This window comes from Monodon monoceros, unplaced genomic scaffold (genome assembly GCF_005190385.1).
Source record: "Monodon monoceros isolate NGI ecotype Baffin Bay Population unplaced genomic scaffold, NGI_Narwhal_1 Super_Scaffold_5, whole genome shotgun sequence".
NCBI lineage: Eukaryota > Metazoa > Chordata > Mammalia > Artiodactyla > Monodontidae > Monodon > Monodon monoceros.
Genome location: NW_021703782.1, coordinates 92,894,943 through 92,915,101, shown reverse-complemented (window position 1 = coordinate 92,915,101; position 20,159 = coordinate 92,894,943). Strand labels below are relative to the sequence as shown.

Here is a 20,159-nt window from a genome sequence, read left to right as displayed (position 1 = left end):
GGAGGGAATAGGTGCATCATGAGACGCCGGGGAGAGGATTTCAGTGAATGAAGCATGTCTAAAGCTGGGGAAATATGTACGTGTGAGCCAGCCTCTGTCATTACTTTGCAGTTGTGGGACCTAAGGCAGACGCGGAACGGAATCTGTGAGTACAAGGGGCACTTCCAGACTGTAGCATCCTGTGTCTTTCTACCAAGAGCATTAGCCTTGATGCCTGTGATTGCTACCTCATCGCATGACTGCAAGGTGAAGATCTGGAACCAAGACAGTGGAGGTAAGGAGCCTGCTGTTAATGCTTCTCAAAGATACGTGAAGTCCTACAGGCTTCCTTAAAACTCTTTCTTCCATAGCTCAACATATACAAAGCCACCCATGTCCTGCCACTGTCCAGTCCCATAGTGGTTAAGAGATGACACCAAGAGGCCAGAATCTTTGTCCAGTCTCTGCTAGGAGCTGTCACCATGTAACCCCTGGTATCTTGTTGTACAGATTCATTCCTGAGAGCTCAGATGTATTTTGATTCTTTTATTCTTCCTACCTGAAGTTCCTCATCTGGTTTTAACTTGTGATGCTCAAAATGTCTGGAAAAGAGAACGAGAATTGCCATTTTAAAATTCATCCTCGAGGACTAAAATGAGACCCTTAGCTCAGAGGGCATGAAGTGGGGTAAGGATAGTCTCAGAAAGACTCTGCCCTCTCTTGACTCTGCAGCCAAGGTTTGGGATCGCTGTAAGGTAGTGACACTTCAAAGCACCAGAGAAAAAGATGTTTAGGGAACAAGCTGCCCAGAGTCCTCCATGCAGTGGTGCGCCGGAACCAGCTTCCTACTGGCTGATTGTTAAATATTCAGGAATATTTAATACGGTCGTGGTGGGAGTATTTACACCATGAAAACTGGCAAATGCTATGAATGAAGGTAGTATTTTTTTTCCTTCCAAAAAGCCAGTTTACCAGCACCCCACTGCCTCAGTGCTATTCTGTCCTGGACACTGGCTTCTGCCAGACACAGGGATAACATTAATTTAGAGAACCTCAAGCCAGATCCCTTTGACAGTCATCTCCCGGAAACTCAGCTCCCATCAGGGGAGGATAGGGTCGCTCCCTCAGAGAAAAGGTATGGGATCACGTCTAGTGGCTCACAAGCAGGTGTGGGATCACGTCTAGTGGCCCACAGCGAGCGCAGCCTGGCTGCACCCTCCCGTGGAGTTGTGGGAGGAGGGGCAGAGCAGCTGTTCTAGATGCAGGAATCAAAAACCTGAGCCAGGGAGAACCAGGTGTGCAAGCGCTGCCCTGCCTGCCAGGCGTGCAAGTGTAGCTCTTAGAAGAGCAGAGCCTGCAAGATGCAAATGGCGGAGACTGGGTCAGCTGGCAGCCTCAGGCCGCCCTTCAGCTCCCCCATCATCCTTTGTCCTGAAGGGAGCTAGACCCCAGGGAGCCAGCAGCTGAGGGTCAGTGTTCTTATCTGTTTTCTCTGCGCTGACCCATGCTTTGTTCTCTGGGCAGGTGTCTGAGGGTAGCATTTTCACATGGCCTTGCAGTGAGGCCCCAGTTGTCCGACGTACTTCCAGGTGGCGTACGTCTTGTTGGGTCCACGTGCCATTCTCTAGACTTGACGTCTTGGGGTTGACTTCCCCGCTGGTGCACGTTCCTCTGAGGCACACAGTGCCTCTCTCTTCTGGGTTAGATGCGCATAGCACGTGCTTTATTTCTGGGGGTTTCTTACAAAGACACTGCCTTTCATGACATGTACACTCTTGGCCTAACGTGCTGGTTCCCCCTTCCTTCCCAGCCTGCCTTTTCACCTTGTCTCTGGATGGATCAGGACCTTTGACTTCCCTGGCTGTGGCTGACACCATCTCCTTATTGTGTGCAAGTTTCAGCAGAGGAATTCGCTTACTCAGGGTGGACCATAGCCGAGGGCTGGAACTGCAGGAAGTGGCAGGATTCTGAGGCCAAGACACCTTCACTGGACAATAGCAAACTGTGGCCCCTCCTTACTCAGTGTGACTTTGTGTTTTTCCATGTTCTCCTGGGGGGAGGGCCATGTGGAATGGTGTTCTTTGCTTAGGCTCCCTTGGAAGGTATGTCAGTGTTAGAAGCCAATTTAAGTCTAGTGGTTCAAAATCAGGTGCAGAGATTAGAAATACGGACTCAACCGTAAGGTTCTCAAACTAAGTTAAATCCAAATGCAATTTTTAGTGAGCTTTGGGGACTGCTCTTCAAAAAAAAGTTTATGGGCCTCTTGCTTTCTGAGATGGCCCACACTCTGTCCGTGGCGTGTGTTTCTCCCAAGGCTGTCTCGCCTTTTGAGACAGACCGCATTCTGTCTATGGAATGTGTATCTCTCTCTAAAAAAATGTTTATGGCTTGGAATGATGACCTGTAGGTATAAGAGTGATAGGCCTCTGTCTGTGAGAGTCAGAACACAGGTCTGAGTCTATTGAACTGACCTTTTCCATGTCTCCACGAAAGAAGAAAATGCAGCAAAGAGAGAAACTCTGTTTTGGTTGCCTCGCAATTATCTAGATGGGAAAGAATAGTGCAGCTCCATGGAGGAAATGGATTGTAGACATGAGATTAAGCTCTAATCACAGCCCCTCAGCAATGTGAAGAATCAATGTTAGGGCAAGAAAGCAAAAGCCTTGGCTTCTACTCGGCGTAGTCGCAGAGGGGAGGTGGCAAATCCCTAGACCGGTGCTAGGGCTGCACAAACACGTGTGAAGAGGCCGGCCACCGCAGCGCCTCGCCCACGGTTAGACGAGTTATCAAACCCGTTCTGTGGATACGAAAATGGAGAGATGAAGCCTAAAAAAATTGCATTTGTATATTTTAACATTTTTACTTAGTTTTATATAACTCTTTCTGGGGAATGGCCAGAATAAGGCAAAGGGAATCTCTGCAACAACAATGGAACGTATAGAAAAAAGCAGAAAGATGGATTCAACTGTGCCAGCCACTGAGCCCCCCTCGGTGAGGAGGGGCAGGATGCTCGGCTCTGTCTGTGTGGCCCCCAGGAGCTCAGTCCCCAGCCTGGTGCTCACAAACCTACTTTCCTCCAGGAAAGTCACTCCTGCCGTCAGGCAGGTCCATACCTAAGGCAGCTGAGGCCTGGAGAGTCCCTTTCTGATGAGTCCCAAAGAAAGATTTAGCATTCGTCCTCTCTGGCCCCTACCTGTCCCTGATACCAGTGGCTGACAGCCATCTTCCTTGTCCCCTCCTGCTCCTCTTTGGGGCCACCTCCCCCACGCTGCCTCCAGTCACGAGGCAGGAGAATCTTAAGCTCGTGCAAAGCGTCAGACCTGAATTGGACTCTCCATCTCCCCATGTAGCTGGCTGATCTTGGGAAAGTTATAAAACCTGTTTCCGCACTTATAATATGGAGCTTCATAATCAGACGTTTTTTACGGGGCTGCTCCAAAGATTCAACTGTGTTAAATGTCAGGCAAGCTAGTGGGTGCTTACAAATGGCAGCCACAACTCCTTAGCACCCGCTCTGTCCAGACTAAACACTCACACAACACACTTAGCACTCCTTCACCCGCTCTCCTTAGATGGTATTTTCTAAACCTTTAGCCACTGTTCAGCTTCCCTGTGATTCCCTAAGTTATGGATCTTTGAGCTCTGAAAGGACAAAATGGGTGGTGGGAGAGGAAGCTGCCTCGTTGAGCACCTACAGGTGGCTGAATACATGTATCCTCACGGCAGTTGTGTTATTCTCATGTCACAGATGAGGAAGCTGAGGCCCAGGGACATCCAGTCCTCTGCCCGAGGTTACACGCGTGGGGAAGAAGGGGAGAACTGAGATCTGGGCCTGGGTCTGCCTGACTTTCCTCCTCACCCCTTTGCCTCTGCATGATGTCACAAAGTTCATTTTAGAAATTTGTAGGCCATGACATTGTGTATTTTCTGGACCAGTTATTAACTTTTCGGCTTCAAGGAGATCCTCCTGGCCAGGTGCCTGGGAGCAGTAGACAGGTGTCTCGGGGAAAGTCCTAGCAAATCCTGAACTATTAGTGCTACAGGTTAGCCTTTCTTCTAGAAGGAAGACAGAAAATCCAAGGGAGTGGTTGGGAGGGGTCCCAGGAAAGGGGAACAGCGGGAACATATGTGAGAAAATAGAAGGGCTCTGATGAAGTAGCCCAGTTCTATTACCAATAAAATTGTTTCCCAGGCTTCCCTGGTGGCGCAGTGGTTAAGAATCTGCCTGCCAACGCAGGGGACACGGGTTCGAGCCCTGGTCCGGGAAGATCCCACATGCCGTGGAGCAACTAAGCCCATGCGCCACAACTACTGAAGCCCACGCGCCTAGAGCCCGAGCTCCGCAACAGAGAAGCCACCACAATGAGAAGCCCGTGCAGTACAATGAAGAGTAGCCCCCGCTCGCCACAACTGGAGAAAGCCTGCGTGCAGCAACAAAGACCCAACGCAGCCAAAGGTAAATAAAAATAAATAAATGTTTCCCTACACTCTACACATGCTTGATATAAAAATTCCTTATCTGTGCATTTTAAGTAGAAAATAGATTAATAAATCCAAATGTATTATAGGATTTTTCAGTCTTATATGCTCTAATCAGGTACTCTCAGCACCTAAGATACGGGCTGCTAAAATGCATTCATTTGTGCATTGAACACTTCATTTTAGACGCTATTCCTCTAAAACCCTATAAAGGAATTTTCCAAAGACACTTGACTTTTTCTTTTTTTTTTTCCTTTTTTGGCCACGGTGCGTGGCGTGCAGGATCTTAGTCCCCCTACCAGGGATCGAACCCACGTTCCCTGCAGTGGAAGCGTGGAGTCTTTATCACTGGACCACCAGGGAAGTCCAAGTTTTTTCTAGGAAAGTATATAAACCCTTGGAATCTGGCCAATTAAATTAAAAAAAAATTATATATTTACTTATATAAGTTGAAAATATTTATATATTTAAGGAAAAATGCATGGTGATTATTAATGACCTTTTATTTTTTGGTGGCTTACACTATAAGAGGACATTTATTTTTACTAAGAGGTTAAAAATAACCTGGAAAAGAGTGATTATTTTCTTTAAAATAGCTACCAGCAAGTACTGTGATGCAGTGAATATCGTCGGTATCCCCAAGTATCAGACAAGTCCCCGTTATCACTATCTTCCTGAACAGTGATTATTAAAGAAGGTTCCCCAGGGGTTCTGAGTTTACAGTCATTGAAACAGAAATAATGTCCGATCTTTTAGCTGTAGCAGCAGAAATGTACCTTCACCTGTGTGTTTTCAGCACTGGTATTGAGAGACGTGTTGTTTTCAGTCTGTAACAGCCTTCATTTTGACACAGGAATGGCAAGTATAGAACTCAGGTCACTTGTTTTTTTAGTATTTATTTATTTATTTGGCTGAACCGTGTCTTAGTTGCAGCACACGGGATCTTTCGTTGCAGGGCGCAGGCTCTTTGTTGTGGCACAGGCGTCTCTCTAGTCGTGGCGCTAGGGCTCTCTAGTTGTGGCGCACGGGCTCTAGAGCACGCAGGCTCAGTAGTTGAGGCGCAGGGGGCTTAGTTGCCCCGCAGCATGTGGGATCTTAGCTCCCCCACCAGGGATCGAACCCACGTCCCCTGCATTGGAAGGCGGATTCTTAACCACTGAACCACCAGGGAAGCCCCCACTTTTTTTTTTAATCTTTTAACACTGAGATAAAGGAACTTAGCTTTTTCTGAATGGCCTTTTTAAAGCATAATTATCAAAGAACAGCTTCATCATTAAAACACATGAAGTTGTTCCTGAAATGGGCACTTCTTAGCACGGGCAGTCCAGCTAAGACAGCATTCCCAGCTAGGCACAGCCATAAGAATAAGTTGGTTTCAGTGGAGTGTGAGTGGACGTGATGTAATTTCCACCCTATTAGCTCAAAAGGAGTATGTTTGTCCAGAATTTCCCCTCTGAGTCCCTTCCCACTAGGTGGGATGCCGACTGCCAGCAACAGCTTCAGCTATTCAGATTAGGACAAGATGATGCAACAAGAAGAAAGAAGGAACCTGGGGCCCCAAATAACCTCCAGGAGCTGAGCTGTTCCAACAGCCTGACCAGCTGTACTGTGACTTGAAAGAGAACTTCATTCTTTTTAAGTCACACACACACACACACACACACACACACACACACACATAAACTTTTAATTCAAGTTTAGCCATCACAGAGTTTCATATGCCTTAAGTTTATAGCTGGCAGAATTTTCTTAAACTGAACACACTCTAGTAACCTAGATGAAGAAGCATAATACATCCAGGAATGCAGATGGCCTCCCTCATACTCCCCTTCAGAACTATCAGCCAAGGGATTTATAATAGCATAAATTGGTTTTGTCTGCTTTTCTACTTTATATAAGTAGAATCATATTGTAGTAGATGGAAGATACGGCCACAAGCTTCTCCCATCCCTGTATGTGTGACCCTTTGCAAAGTAACTTCTCGTTAATAGATGGGATCTATTTTCCCAGCCCTTGAATCTGTGACGGCCTTTGACTTGGTTTGACCAACAGAATGCAGAAGAACGAATGCTATGCAAGTCTGAGGCTCAGCCTTAGAGAGAGCTTGCCGCTTCACTTTCACCCTCTTGGAATGCAACTCCTAGGATGCCACGTCAGGGAGTGACCTAGGCCCTGTGGAGAAGAACCCAGTACCACCACACATGTGAACAAGGTCACCTTGGACCTTCCAGCCCTGCCAAACCTCCAGCTGAATGCAGCCATAGATGAAATCAGAAGAGAAACTGCGCAGCTAGCCCACAGAATCATGAAAAACAATAAATTGTTTTAAGACTAAGTTTTGGGACAGTTTGTTATCCAGCAGTAGAGTTAGGTGAAACAATATGTGCGCTTAATTTTCGTCAGGCTTCTTGGGCTCAACATGTTTGTGAGATAGATTGACATTGTTTGATAGTATTCTATGGTGTGACAATATTATAATTTATCCACTTAACTACTGATGGGCATATGGGTGTTTCCAGTTTGGGGCTTTTATAGTTAGTGTTGCTATGAACATTCCATTAGTATGTCATCTGGTGAAATATGCAGGCATCGTATTCACTGTATAACCAGGGGAGGCCATTCTGGGCCATAGGGTAGAGTGCATGATCAGCTTTAGTAGATACCACCTCTTTTCCAAAAAGTTTGTCACAGTTCACATTCCCACCAGCTGTGGAGGACCTTCAGCAGAGTTTCCGTTGTCCATACCCTTGCTAACACTTTGTGCTCGTAAACTTTGCAAGCCTCAGTTTTAAAGATGAGTGTGTAAATGTTGAAGACTGTACGAGGGAAGTGTGAGCTCCACGGACCAACATTAGAAAGAAGCTGGACCAGCTGGTTTTGATTGTACCTTTCTTCCTGACACCTCCAGTTAAGAGGCCAGAATTTTAACAGTAAAACCTTATATGCGCTATACAAACTACTTTCACAATCATAATTTCATCTGAGTCTTCCAATAAAATAACACTGGTGTCAACTAGCACTGCATGTCCAGGTGCTGAACTCGCAGTCCATCCAGAAACAGTCTTTTGGAAAACAGCCACCTTCACATGACTAATAACCTTGTACACATTTAAAATGGGGCTGCATGAAATGTTGTCCATGATTCACCCTAAGTGAAAAACACAGGTGACAAAACAGCCCCATACAGCCTCATCCCATTTTGGTAAAAATATATCTGCACATATGTCTATACATTCATAGATGAAGGTCTGGAAGAAATAGAGCAAAAATGTTAACAGTGTTAGCTCTGGGTATTGAGTTTAAAGATGAATTTATCTTCTACTTTATGCCTTTTTTTTTGTAATGAGGATGAATCAGTTTCATTTTAAAAACTTAATTGTTTTTGAAATAGATAACTCATTCACATAGTCACAATCAAGAGTGCAAGAGTTTATACATTAAAGTCTCCCTCTCATCCACGTCTGCCTTCCATCTGGCTCCCTCCAGAGGTAACCAGTGTTACCAGCATCTACTGTACTCTTTCAGAGACATTTCACGCATATACTACAAGCAAATACATACATTTGTTATTTCCTTTGTCACTTTTATGATCAAAAACAAGACTATTTTCATTTTGAAGAAAAGGTTGTAGAGACTATTTTATGATGTGGAAAGATAAGCAGAAAGGCTACAAAACAGTACATAGAGTATGACATATTTTATAATAATGTATGAAAAAATTTTGCATTTAAAATACTTATAAAGAGACTGAAAGGCTATACACCGAAAGGCTATGATAAACATACCTTTGTCCAGAAAGAATTTTTCTTTGTTTCTAATTACCATCCATAGAAAAGTTCTTATTGTGGAACCATAATTCAAGTTTCATACTGAAGATTCTATGACCCATTTGTTTGAACCATGTGATAATTAGAATACAATAATACAATTACAAAAAACCACTTTGAGTTGCCTCTCATCCAGAAGATGTTATTTTTACAGTCTTATTTATTGTGGAGAGGGCTTTATGTTAGACCCTTCACATTGTTGGGATCCTGAGCTTTATTTTTTCGGTGGTCATCTCTGCATGTAGGATTTTGGGTGAGTTTATTTCCTCCTTATAGGTGACAGTGTGGCCTGGTTTTAGGGCGTGGACTCCGGCACCACCATGCCTGGTTCAAATCCCAGTCTGCCGCTTCTTAGTCTCACGACCTTGGGCAAGAGACTTAATCTGTGTCTCAGTGCCGTCATCTGTGAAATGGAGATGGTATGATGGCAGCATCTACTCACAGAGTTGTCAACAGGGATGTCATACGATTCAGGTAGAGCCCCTCGAATAGTGCCTAGCATTGTTCCTAAGTGTCAGTGTTATATTCATCTGAGTTGCCTAATTTTTCCATATTGGACATGTACTACAATAAAAAAGAATAAACTCCCATGAGAGAAGGGAAACTAGACAGATGTAGAGACGAGCACAAATGAGAAAGTGCCATAGAGAAGAGTGCAAACCATGAGGCCCCGGGAACTCAGCGAGGAGGGAGGGGCCCGGCTTTTTGATTTCGACTAAAAGCCCCGTGAAAGGATCCCTCTGTCGGTACTGCAAGCTGAGCATTCCAAGAGCAGAGATGGACTTTGGTCCAGGAGCCTTCTCTCTGGGCATTTGGAGAAGGCCTTTGAGACCTTCCTGGAAGCTGCCCTGGCCCTCCCCTGTACAAACGGCCTCTTGCAACTTTTTGCCGCTGTCTTCCTGGCAGGGGTCATGTGGAGAAAGGCTTCAGAGTAAGTGTCAGGACTTACCTGGCTGTGCCTGGCCCAACTCACTCCAAGGACCTTCAGGGGGCAGTTACTGCCACCCTGATGTGGCGGCAAGTCTGGGGGACTGGAAGACAAGATGCTTCATTCACAGCCCAGCTGGAGGAAGAACCGTCCAATTGCAGCTCTGTGTTTCTAAACACACCAGGTGGCATGGGCAGGAGGCCTGCTGTCCTGTGTCCTCAGCCGGGAACCCTCTGCCTGGGGACAGAGAGGGGAGGGGAAGGCAGATGAAGGGAGAGGAGGAAAGCGCAGGGCTAGGAGCTGGAGGCCCTGGGGTCCAGCCTTAGCTCTGACGTTTCGCATTGACGTTAGCTGGGATAAATTCTTAATTTCATCAAAATCCAATCACTCCTCACAGAATCCCTTGAATTGAAATGGGAATAACAATGCCAGATGTGACCTGCTTGATGAAAGGAATTATGTGAACTACTTTATATTTGAAAGAATATCTAGATCCTGTAGTTCCTGCTAAGTCTGAGGTAAACGAGGGCTGGGAAATAGTGTTATATCAGTGTTTCTAAATTTATTCAACTGACACATTTTTAAAATAAAATAAAATAAAATAATAAAACAGCTCATAATCCTTATCCACAATGCTTAAAATCCCCCCGTTCTGGAGACAAAGGTTTTGTTTTTTTTTGCGGTATGCGGGCCTCTCACTGCTGTGGCCTCTCCCGTTGCGGAGCACAGGCTCCGGACGCGCAGGCTCAGCGGCCATGGCTCAGGGGCCCAGCCGCTCCGCGGCATGTGGGATCTTCCCGGACCGGGTCACGAACCCGTGTCCCCTGCATCAGCAGGTAGACTCTCAACCACTGTGCCACCAGGGAAGCCCTGGAGACAAAGGTTTTTTTCATTAAATTTGGTGCCAAAATTGACCCGATGGTGCTTATTCTTTTGGGTATCAATCTTTATAATAAATTGCAGAATATTAATAAAATAAAATAAAAAATAAATTGCAGAATATTAATGCATTTGATTACCAGGTGCTGCCTCAGGTCTCACTAGTATATGGTAAATGCATCATATTATCTTCCTAAAATATGAAAAATTCTGAAACACATCTGGCCCTAAGGGTTTTGCATGAGGATTGTGACGTGTAAAACAAACTCAGATGCTGCACACAGGAAATGGGGAGGGAGGGACGGTGTCCATTCCCAGGCTGAGATTCACCCAGCCCTGTCTGGGACATCTTCCTGGTGTCAGATCCCTGAGAAGTCTTTAAGAACCTGAAGACAAATGTACCCGGGATGAGTCAAGGAGCATATACTGGGGATATTTTTTCCTAAATTAGTCTTCATACTTCGGTGTGTCTCTGAATCCCCCTGGGGATCTAGTGAAAATGCAAATTCTGATTCAGTAGGTCTGGAATGGGCCTGAGCTTCTGCATTCCTATCAATCTCCAGGTGATGCCTCTGCTGCTGGGACTGTTCTGGCCTCCGGATAAGCCTAAGGCATGGCTCCAAGTGATAACAATGTGGTGCCCCACAGGGAGAGCTGCCCCCTGCCCTTGGCGGGGGTGGGAGCTCGCTCAACACTGATCACCTGACCAAAACCTGCCTCGTCACCGCCTTTTCTCCATCCTCCGCTGCCCATTTACTGCCTTCTGCTGCCTCTTCCTCCCTGCATGGTTCATGCCACCCTCCGCCTCCATCCCCGACCTTGGCTGGGCCTCACCAAGTCTCATGACTCTTCACTCACCCGGTTCCAAGGTACTGCTTAGACGAGGTGCTTTTCCAGCTGACTGACCTCACCTCCGAAGCATGAACTAAATTAGTTCAACTCTCAAATTCCTGAGATGGCTCACTATCTCTCCTGGGTATCTCCCTGGAAAATTTTCCACTGTTTGCAAAGTACTCCCTAGCCCTGACCACCCAGAGATATTAATGATAATGCATTTGCTCACTAGACAAGCAGTGACCCGGGAAAGGGCCATGGGTTACTTTATTTTTATGTCAATGCTTGCAATGCCCTGACTGATTTCTTACACACCCTCCTTGCTTCTTTTTAAGTTCTGGATTCCCAGGTTGCAGAAAACTCAGACTTCCTTGTTTTCCAAGTGAATTTTCCTATTGCAAAAGTAATACATATCTATTAATAAAAGTTTAGAAAATATAGTTAAGAAGAAAATGTCAATACCAGTAAACTTAGCACGCAGAGATAACCATTGGCACATTTTGTCTCATGGCCTTTCAGGCTTTATATATAAATTTTGTTTTACAAAATCTGGATCATACATATAACATTTTGGAACTGCTTTGCCCCCCTCCATTTATAGTATATTGTGACCATTTTCACAGATCAATAAAAATTCTTCTGCAATAGCATTTTAAATAAGGGACTTCCCTAGCGGTCCAGTGGTTAAGACTTCACGCTTCCACCACAGGGAGCGTGTGTTCAATCCCAGGCCAGGAATAGAATGAAGGCCGAAAACACATATATTTCTTATTATAAATCACAATATCACACATACCTTTTGGATACTTACAGGGAATTATATTATTATGTAAAAGTGTATAAACTTCTTCATGGTTCGCATGAGTTGCCAAACCAGAAAGCATGGCTTCCAAACTCTCAAATACGAACCAGATCCTTTGGGCTGAATCAGTGTCTTGAATTCTCACTAACCTTAGTTAACCAGAAGTGATACTGGAAAGCAGGGCGTTCTAGGTCTGAGGGGGAATTCCAGGCCACCAGGTCATGCCTTGAGGCATCCCTCTGTCTCCTGCTCAGAAAGAGGAAAAATGCTTAGAGGTCTCTGTTAGGGATCTACAACTTCCCAAAGAACACAGCTATTTTTCAGACAATTCAAGGCTAATCTAAATCCTGCAATCATTTTGGCATTTATTTTTCCAGCCAATATTTATATATTTAAAATGAAGGGATTAGGGGAACTTCCTGGCTGTCCACTGGTTAGGACTCAGCACTTCCACTGCAGGGGGCCCGGGTTCAATCCCAGTTCAGGGAACTAAGATCCCGCACGCCTTGAGGTGCGGCCAAAAACAAAAAAACAAACAACAACAAATGAAGGAATTAGATCAATAAGGGAATGGTTAAGTAATCTGTGGTACAGCCATTCAATGAAATATGATACAACCATTAAAAAACTGAAAAAGCTCTTTATGCACTAATACAGAATGATATCTCAGATACATCGTTAAGTGAAAAAAGCAAGGTGTAGAACCATGTATACCAAATGCACATTTGTGTAAAAAGGAGGAATAGGAATACATAGACATTTTGACATAGGAGTTTTGCTTGTGTATTCATAAAGCATGTTTGGAAAGATACACAAGAAACTGATGGTATAACTCCTTAATTTTTAGGGAAGTTAGGTAGCTGGGAGAACAACATTTTCGTTGCAAAATGAAACCTCTTGTGCTGAACATGCAAATATATTACCTCTTCTAAAATAAAAATTTTAAAACACAAAATAAGAGGACTAGGGCATTTGATTACATCCTAAAATACATTTATTTCTGTTTATTCTCCAAACCCCAATTTAAATGGTCAGTAAAGGAATAAAAGAAGAGGACCATATGTACAGAGAATAGGAGAGGGAACAAAAGATGGATCGTATGAACACACTTTTGGGGGACAGTGAGGCAACGGCACAGATTTCAGAGTCAAACTTGCAGTCCCAGCTCTTTAACTTGCTTCTCATGAGCTCTTGGGTAAACCCCTTACTTGCTTTGAGCTTCTGATTCCTTATCTGTGGAAGAGTAAGGACAAGTCATTTATTTTATGTGATCCATATCGTGCCTTGTGGGAGTGTTGGGAGGATTCATTGTCCCAGATCAGAAGCATTTAATAAAGCACATAAACTGCTACTATTACTTTTAATAATAGTAGCGGGCTTTAGCTAATATTATGTTAATGTTTGTCAGTCTGACAGGAAAAATAGCAGTATCTTATTTAAAATCTGAATTTCTCTAATTATAAATGAGGTTGAACAATTACATATATATTCCACTTGTATTTCTTTTTCTGTGATTTGCCTGATCATCTCTTAATGATAGTTAACATTTACTGCATGTTACTGTGTACCAGGCACTGTGTTATGATCTCTGCATGCATTATCTCATTTAACCTGGGGATCAAATAGGTAAAATTATTATGCCCATTTTCAGCTGAGAAAAATAATATTTAGAGAAATTAATTTGCTCAAGTCTCCACCACTAGTAAGTAGAGTCTGGATTCTGAGCGAGGACTTGACTCTGACCCAGAAATCTGACTTGATCAAGAACCCAGGCTCTTCAGGCTTATGCTTCAGTGACTCTCCCCTAATGGTTTTCCTTTTGGATTAAATAATTTTCTCAATATTTTGCAAGTGTCCTTTGTATTTTAGTTGCAGGGCGCAGAGTAGGAAAGGATCGATCTGTGCCGAGGGGCAGAAGTGGCATCAGAGACAACCTGCCTGCCTGTCAACTGCCCATAAGGCTGTGTGTGAGCCAAGGCGGTGCAGTCAGAGGTGATGCAGGAGACCAACCGGGTGCAGAACAGAGGCCTGCAACGATGAGTGGACTTCGACCCCCTTAGAGAGAAAGCAAGAGTGACTCACAGGAGGAAGATGAAACCAAAGCTTCCAGGCTGTCCCTGGTAGGCTCAGACAGTCCAAAGGCAGCAGAGGGAAGGACAGAAAATCCTGAGATGGAGAGCTGGCCAAGAGCTTCCTGAAGACCATGCAAATGAGGCACGCCCACAGCTGCCTGGAAACCAGGCCGGGAGAAGTCAGAGCCCAGAGCACATGCTGCAGGGCCGTGCTAGGCAAAGGAGCCGGAGGAGGTGGAGGAGGCGCCAAGGGAGCAGGTAAGGAACCAGGGAGGGTCGTGGAGGGACGGCTCACAGGGCCCTGCATCCTGAGAGGCAGCATCGTCCACCGACCGGTGAACGCTGTCCTGGGAGGCAGGGCTCCTGGGATCATCTTTCAAGCTCAGCCATTCTTTAGCTGTGAAGCCTTGGGCAAGTCACTTCACCATTCTGAGCCTTGATGTTTCCATCTATAAAATGAGTGTAAAAATAGCATGCTACCTATGTATTGAGCATCTGCTGTGCTTTGCTGTGCACATAACAGTCATTATCCCCTCCTCACAGCAAGCTCATAAGGTGAGATCATTAGCCTATATTACAGAGGAAAACAAAGCTCAGAGAGGTTAAGCCATTTGTCTAAGACCTCACAGCAAAGAAGTCTGGTTCCATAGCTGCACACTGTCGACTCCTGATCCTGCTTCCTTCAGAGGGTGGTTTTACAGAATCAAATGGTCTATGCAAATGGAAAAAAAAATTGCAAAAGGCAAATTATACCATCAAGATGTGAGTTACCACACTTAGACCCCGGCCAGGACTGAGGCCCTTTGTAAACTGGGAAGTCCTATAAAAATGCTAGTTCTTCACCTCTCTCCTCTGGAGGTTGAAAGTATTGGGGTGATGCTACAGACAATGGATATTTGGCTGACTGACCTGCTCACAGACTGAGGCGATGTCTTTGGGGTGGTATCGGGATGTCCTGGCTTGAGAGTGAGTCGTTGGTGGTTAAGTGGCCAGAGTTTCTCCTGGAGACAGACTCTGAAGCCACAGACAAGGCCTGAGGTGACCATGGCAGATAAGGGCCCAGGTGCAACAGTGATCATCCCTCTTCTTGAGCATCCCTTTACAGCTTTGGCCATGGAACTTCAGGAAATGGAAGCCTGCTTTGTGGGGAGGGGAAGATCTTTAAGGGTAGTAAGCTTAGTGCAATAAAGTTAGAATAAAGTTAGAATTTTCAGGCAAGAGAATGAAAAACAAACAAACTAACAAACCTATAATCTTACCCCCAGAGATAACCACTGTTGACATTTCAGTGTTTGTTTTTCCACACATTTTTTTCCGTTGCACACATATATTGAAAAATTAGATTGTACTGTAATATTTTTTGTTTGTTTGTTTTTTTGCGGTACGCGGGCCTCTCACTGCTGTGGCCTATCCCGTTGCGGAGCACAGGCTCCGGACGCGCAGGCTCAGCGGGCATGGCTCACGGGCCCAGCCGCTCCGCGGCATGTGGGATCCTCCCGGACCGGGACATGAACCTGTGTCCCCTGCATCGGCAGGCGGACTCTCAACCGCTGCGCCACCAGGGAAGCCCTGTAATATGGTTTTATTACTGGTTCTTTTCACTTAATAACATGTCATGAACGTATTTCCATATCAATAGATGTTTTATCACATCATTTAAAGGCTGCAGAATGTCTCTTTGTATGGATGGAGCAGAATTTATTTAATAAGTGTCCTACTATTGGATAATTAGGCAGTTTTCAATTTTTAACCATTAGAGCCGTGCTTTCTACCCAAATCTTGGTACAGGTCCTGGATTATTTCCACGGGATAAATTACCAGTGGGGGAACTGCTGAATCAAGGTTATGTATATTTTAAGGCCTTTGATAAATACTAAAGGTCTGCTTCTGACACACTCTGGAATTCAGGGGCTCCTCAAAGCTCAATGCAGAAAATCTCATGGCCTCAAAGTCAGCCTTAAGCCTTCCTCTCTCTCAAATCCATTTGCAGGGATAATGCAACCACCTCATATATAGTCTTTACCGGGTGCCAGGCTCTAAGAGCTTTATCCTCTGAGGCATCACTTTTAGCTTCCTCTTCAGAAGAAACTGAAGAACAGAGAGGTTAAACAGTTCACTTGGAATCACAGCCCTAACAAGCAGTGTGTTGGGGGTCAATAGCCTTGACAACCTGGTTCTAGAATCTATGCTGTCCACTGCTTCTTGGAAAGTATATTTGATTGCATCTGCAAAGATATCTTTCACCCATCCCTTTGATCTTCTCCACCAATGCCTCACATGCATCAAGCCCCACCATCCCAACTTGGACCACGGCTAGAGCCCCTAACTGGTCTTCCATTTCCACTCATCCCTTTCACTCTGTCTTCTGCTCTGCAGCTGGAATGTTGCTTTAAAAATGGAAATAGGGGCTTCCCTGGTGGCGCAGTGGTTGAGAGTCCGCCTGCTGATGCAGGGGACACGGGTTCGTGCCCCGGTCCTGGAAGACCCCACATGCCACGGAGCGGCTGGGCCCGTGAGCCGTGGCGCTGAGCCTGCGCGTCCGGAGCCTGTGCTCCGCAACGGGAGAGGCCACAACAGTGAGAGGCCCGTGTACCGCAAAAAAAAAATGGAAATAGGATCGGGTCACCCCCACCCCCACCCCCGAACCCTGCCGGCAAGCACATACATACACACACGCTCAGCCCTAGAATAAAACCCAGATGCATTCCCCAGCCTCCAGGGCAGCCTCTCTGGCTTCTTCCTAAAAGCCACTTCCCCATCCAGACCCACCCCCTACACCCCAGTCACCCAGCCTCCTTTCACTTCCTCAACGACAGAGCTTTTTCTCACCTTAAGGCTTTGGCACATGCTGTTCCCTTGAGCTCGAATGCTCTTCTTCCACCCTGCAGGGCTGGATTCTTCTCATCCTCTGGTCTTGGCTTTCATATCATCTCTCTGGAGAAAGCTTCCCTGGTGATCTCACCTGAAGCAACAAGTCCCCTAAGCCCATTTTCCTTTTTGTCCTTTATAGTATTAATTAAAATTGTGTATTTATTGCCCATTACTCATTAAATGTCTCTTTCCCTCACTAGACTCTAAATGTCATGAGGTCAAAGACCATGTCTATTTTGTTCCCCATTATTTACCCAGTGCCTAGCACAGCACCTGGCATGTGGCGAGCTCTCATTAACTCAATGACTGCTCGTAGAAAGGACGAATTGTCCACAGAGGGAGGCATTCATTGGTGAGGATCTTTGGCAAAGTATCCAAGCTTCAGCCAGAGCTGTTCCATCCTCCTCCTGCATGTCTTCACTTCCTCTTCCCTGTCCCGAAGCAGTGACAGAGGTCTAGGGTCTAGAAGGAAACCAGGAAGCCATGGGTGAGAATGTAAGCAGGTTTTGCTTCAGGCGCCAACTCAGTCAGGGTAGATGATATCATATCGGGGGCACAAGGGAGACTCGTTACCCCCAAGGCCCCCCTGCACAGTTCCTGGATTCCTACCATGAGAGACTTCTGGCCACGAGGAATCTCCTAGTGAAAGGCAAACACTCACTATCCAGTTAATAACACACATCCAGCAGGTGGACTGAATGGCTGAGGGCTCTACCTTTCTGACAGCAGCATGGTGGTGGCCTGGAAGTCCAGGTGTCACCACTAACTAGTGGGTGACCTTGGGTGAGAGTCACTTCTTGCCTCCCATCTGCAAAGTGAGTGGTTAGGATGGAGAAGAGGTTTTTAAACTTCTTTTTCCTCAGAAGCTCAAGTCTTCAACTTGTTCAGATGACCAATATAAGTCAAGTGTTTCTGGTTGAAATAGGGATGTGGGGCTGGAGCGGTCCTCCTCCCTGACTCCCGCTTTTAAGTCCCAAGGGTGGTGGGAGGGCTGAGTCTTGGACTCCAAGATCTCAGTGGTCAGTGCCTGCCAGGCTGACCATCTGTGTCATCTAAGGACAAAGAAGGCAGCCGGGCTCGCATGTTCTGGGTGTAGCTCCTTGGGCACATTAAGTGATCGGAAGGGGATGGGAGAGGACTTGTTGAATCTGATATTCAGAGAGTATTCAGAGACTTTAGGCTGTGCAGCAGGTGAATTTCATAGCAATTGAAGGGCAAGGCAGGCAGCCCCTTTGTTTGAGAAGGAGGTTTCAGCCATTTTAGAAAAGAAATGAGGGCCCAGGAGAGAGGAAGCCCAGAAGGCTCGCTCACCCTCTCCACAATCTAGAAGAAGGAAATTGCCACCCCTGCCTTTCTGGGCCAGGGATCCCAGGTCTTGAAGAGACCGCCCACAATCTCACAGATAACTAGGCTTCCAGGGTTGGTTGTCTGCCACGCCCCAGGGGAACACGGGTCCCTCACCTCACTACCCGCCACCTGGGCAGCTCTCTGGCCTTCGCTGCAGGCAGGTGCGCTCAGGAGACTGCCGCCTGGGCTACCTGGCAGCTCCAGGTGCTGCGTGGACGCTGCTATGGAGACGGGCCCCGGGGTTGGTGGTGAGAAGGCAGTCTCCCAAAGCTTTGCAGATTCTGGAGGGGAAGAGGCTGGAGCCTCAGGCCCTTCAGGGTAGTCTGCCTGACAGCCGTAGTGCCAAGGAAGGCCAGGTGGGTGCTCTGGGAGTTTCTAGGACAAAGTCAGGGCGGGGGGAGGAGCCAGGGGAGGCCAAATTTTGGGAGGAGGCTCTGGAAGGGCTGATCTGGGCAGGGGAGCCTCTCCATGTTTCCAGGTCAAGGGGAAAAGCCTTCCCAGAGCCCCCCTTGCCAGGCCAGGGCAGTGCCCTGCACAAAGACTGGGCCAGTGGCACTGAGGATTGGCCCTGCAGCCCAAGGGGAGGAGGGAGAGAGGGCCTGGCTTTTGCCCCCAGAGGAGGGATAGACCAGGGAATTCACAAAGCCCGTCTCTGGGCTAGTCAGGATCCGAGGCAGCAGGGAAGGAAATATTTGCCCTGTAGCAGGAAGCACTGACTGTGGCTCCTCTCCCTCTCCCTGGAGCCCAAGAGGCCAAGGGCAATCACGTGCAGCACAAGGAGCATTTTTATCCATTTCCAAAGCCAGGGTGCCGTCTCCTTGAGGGAGCTCGATGATCGTGGGGTGCCTGAGGCCTGGGCCCGGTAGAGGGGATGCTGCAGGAGCACCACACCTAATTCTACGGCTTACGGACTGGGTGATCTGAAACAATTGCTTCATTTTTTTTTTTTAATTTTTATTGGGGTATAGTTGATTTACACCTGTTAGTTTCAGGTGTACAGCAAAGTGAATCAGTTATACATATACATATATCCATCCTTTTTTTAGATTCTTTTCCCATATAGGCCATTACAGAGTATTGAGTTCTCTGTGCTATAAAGTAGGTCCTTATTAATTATCTATTTTATATATAGTAGTGTGTATATGTCAATCTCAATCTCTCAATTTATCCGTGCCCCCCTTACCCCCTGGTAACCATAAGTTTGTTTTCTACATTTGTAACTCTATTTCGGTTTTGTAGATAAGTTCACTTCACCTTTTGAACCTAAGTTTTTTCATCTGTGAAATGTGGGCGATAATACCTTTTAACAACCCACAGGACACAGCCTAGGGCCAATACAGGCACGGAGCTTAATGGGTGTTCCTTTGCTCCTTTTCCCTTTCTGCCAGGACGTCTCCTGCCAGACCTCCCAGTGTCTGGTCTGAGGATGGCGGAGAAGCAGGGCCGGGAGCCGGAGTGCCCTGTGTGCTGGAACCCCTTCAACAACACGTTCCACACCCCCAAAGTGCTGGACTGCTGCCACTCCTTCTGCGTGGAATGCCTGGCCCACCTCAGCCTGGTGGCTCCGGCCCGGCGCCGGCTGCTGTGTCCACTCTGTCGCCAGCCCACTGTGCTGGCCTCCGGACAGCCTGTCACTGACCTGCCCACGGACACTGCCGTGCTCACCCTGCTCCGCCTGGAGCCCCACCACGTCATCTTGGAAGGCCGCCAGCTCTGTCTCAAAGATGAGCCCAAGAGCCGCTACTTCCTGCGCCAGCCAAGGGCCTACACGCTGGAACTCGGCCCCGGGCCTGGGAGCCAGACTGGGCCCCCCCAGGACGTGGCCCCTACCACCATCCCCAGCCCCATCCCCATCCCCAACCACGACTCTCTGAGGGGGTGTTTCCGCAACCCGCAGTTCCGGATCTTTGCCTACCTGCTGGCTGTCCTCCTCAGCGTCACTCTGTTGCTCATCTTCTCCATCTTTTGGACCAAGCAGTTTTTTGGGGGTGTGGGGTGAGCATCTGTTCCAGACAAAGAACCAAGCCTTTCTTGGTTGCTGCTGGGTATGAGGACTGCAGACCCTCATTTGGGGTCATCTTCCTTTGTAGTATTGTTCTTTTTTACAATCCAGGGGTCGGCTAGGCTGTGCATCTGCTTCT

At 46.8% G+C, this 20,159-nt stretch overlaps 2 protein-coding genes and 1 long non-coding RNA gene across 11 annotated transcripts in view; 2 read left to right on the top strand and 1 right to left on the bottom strand.

Moving 5' to 3' along the window:
- WDR31 (WD repeat domain 31) overlaps nt 1-7,671 on the top strand; it is a 24,876-nt gene extending 17,205 nt beyond the window's left edge. For 4 of the 5 annotated variants that reach the window (XM_029201824.1, XM_029201827.1, XM_029201823.1 and 1 more), the window contains 3 exons: nt 112-274; nt 1,790-4,435; nt 6,469-7,671. In XM_029201824.1, the coding sequence (XP_029057657.1) occupies nt 112-274; nt 1,790-1,950 (324 nt within the window). In that variant the 3' untranslated portion in view covers nt 1,951-4,435; nt 6,469-7,671. The remainder of the gene's footprint in view (nt 1-111; nt 275-1,789; nt 4,436-6,468) is intronic. The other variant, XM_029201825.1, reaches the window with a different exon arrangement.
- On the top strand, nt 4,423-20,159 carry RNF183 (ring finger protein 183). Of its 3 annotated transcripts, none has more exons than XM_029201830.1 (3): nt 4,423-4,435; nt 13,598-14,058; nt 19,407-20,159. In XM_029201830.1, exons 2-3 carry the CDS (start codon nt 13,932-13,934, stop codon nt 20,015-20,017), a joined length of 738 nt encoding a protein of 245 aa, XP_029057663.1. In that variant the 5' UTR covers nt 4,423-4,435; nt 13,598-13,931; the 3' UTR covers nt 20,018-20,159. The 3 variants fall into 3 exon arrangements, with proteins under 3 accessions (XP_029057663.1, XP_029057662.1, XP_029057664.1); XM_029201829.1 differs by lacking the exon at nt 4,423-4,435 and adding an exon at nt 10,457-10,961; XM_029201831.1 differs by lacking the exons at nt 4,423-4,435; nt 13,598-14,058 and adding an exon at nt 18,095-18,374.
- Nucleotides 11,909-20,148, bottom strand: LOC114883803. Of its 3 annotated transcripts, none has more exons than XR_003790678.1 (5): nt 19,934-20,148; nt 16,945-17,133; nt 16,630-16,762; nt 14,710-14,939; nt 11,909-11,974 (listed from the first exon to the last, which is right to left on the bottom strand). It is a non-coding gene; the product is annotated as an uncharacterized LOC114883803 (long non-coding RNA). The 3 variants fall into 3 exon arrangements; XR_003790680.1 differs by having other exon boundaries at nt 14,710-14,936; XR_003790679.1 differs by lacking the exon at nt 11,909-11,974 and adding an exon at nt 12,712-12,961.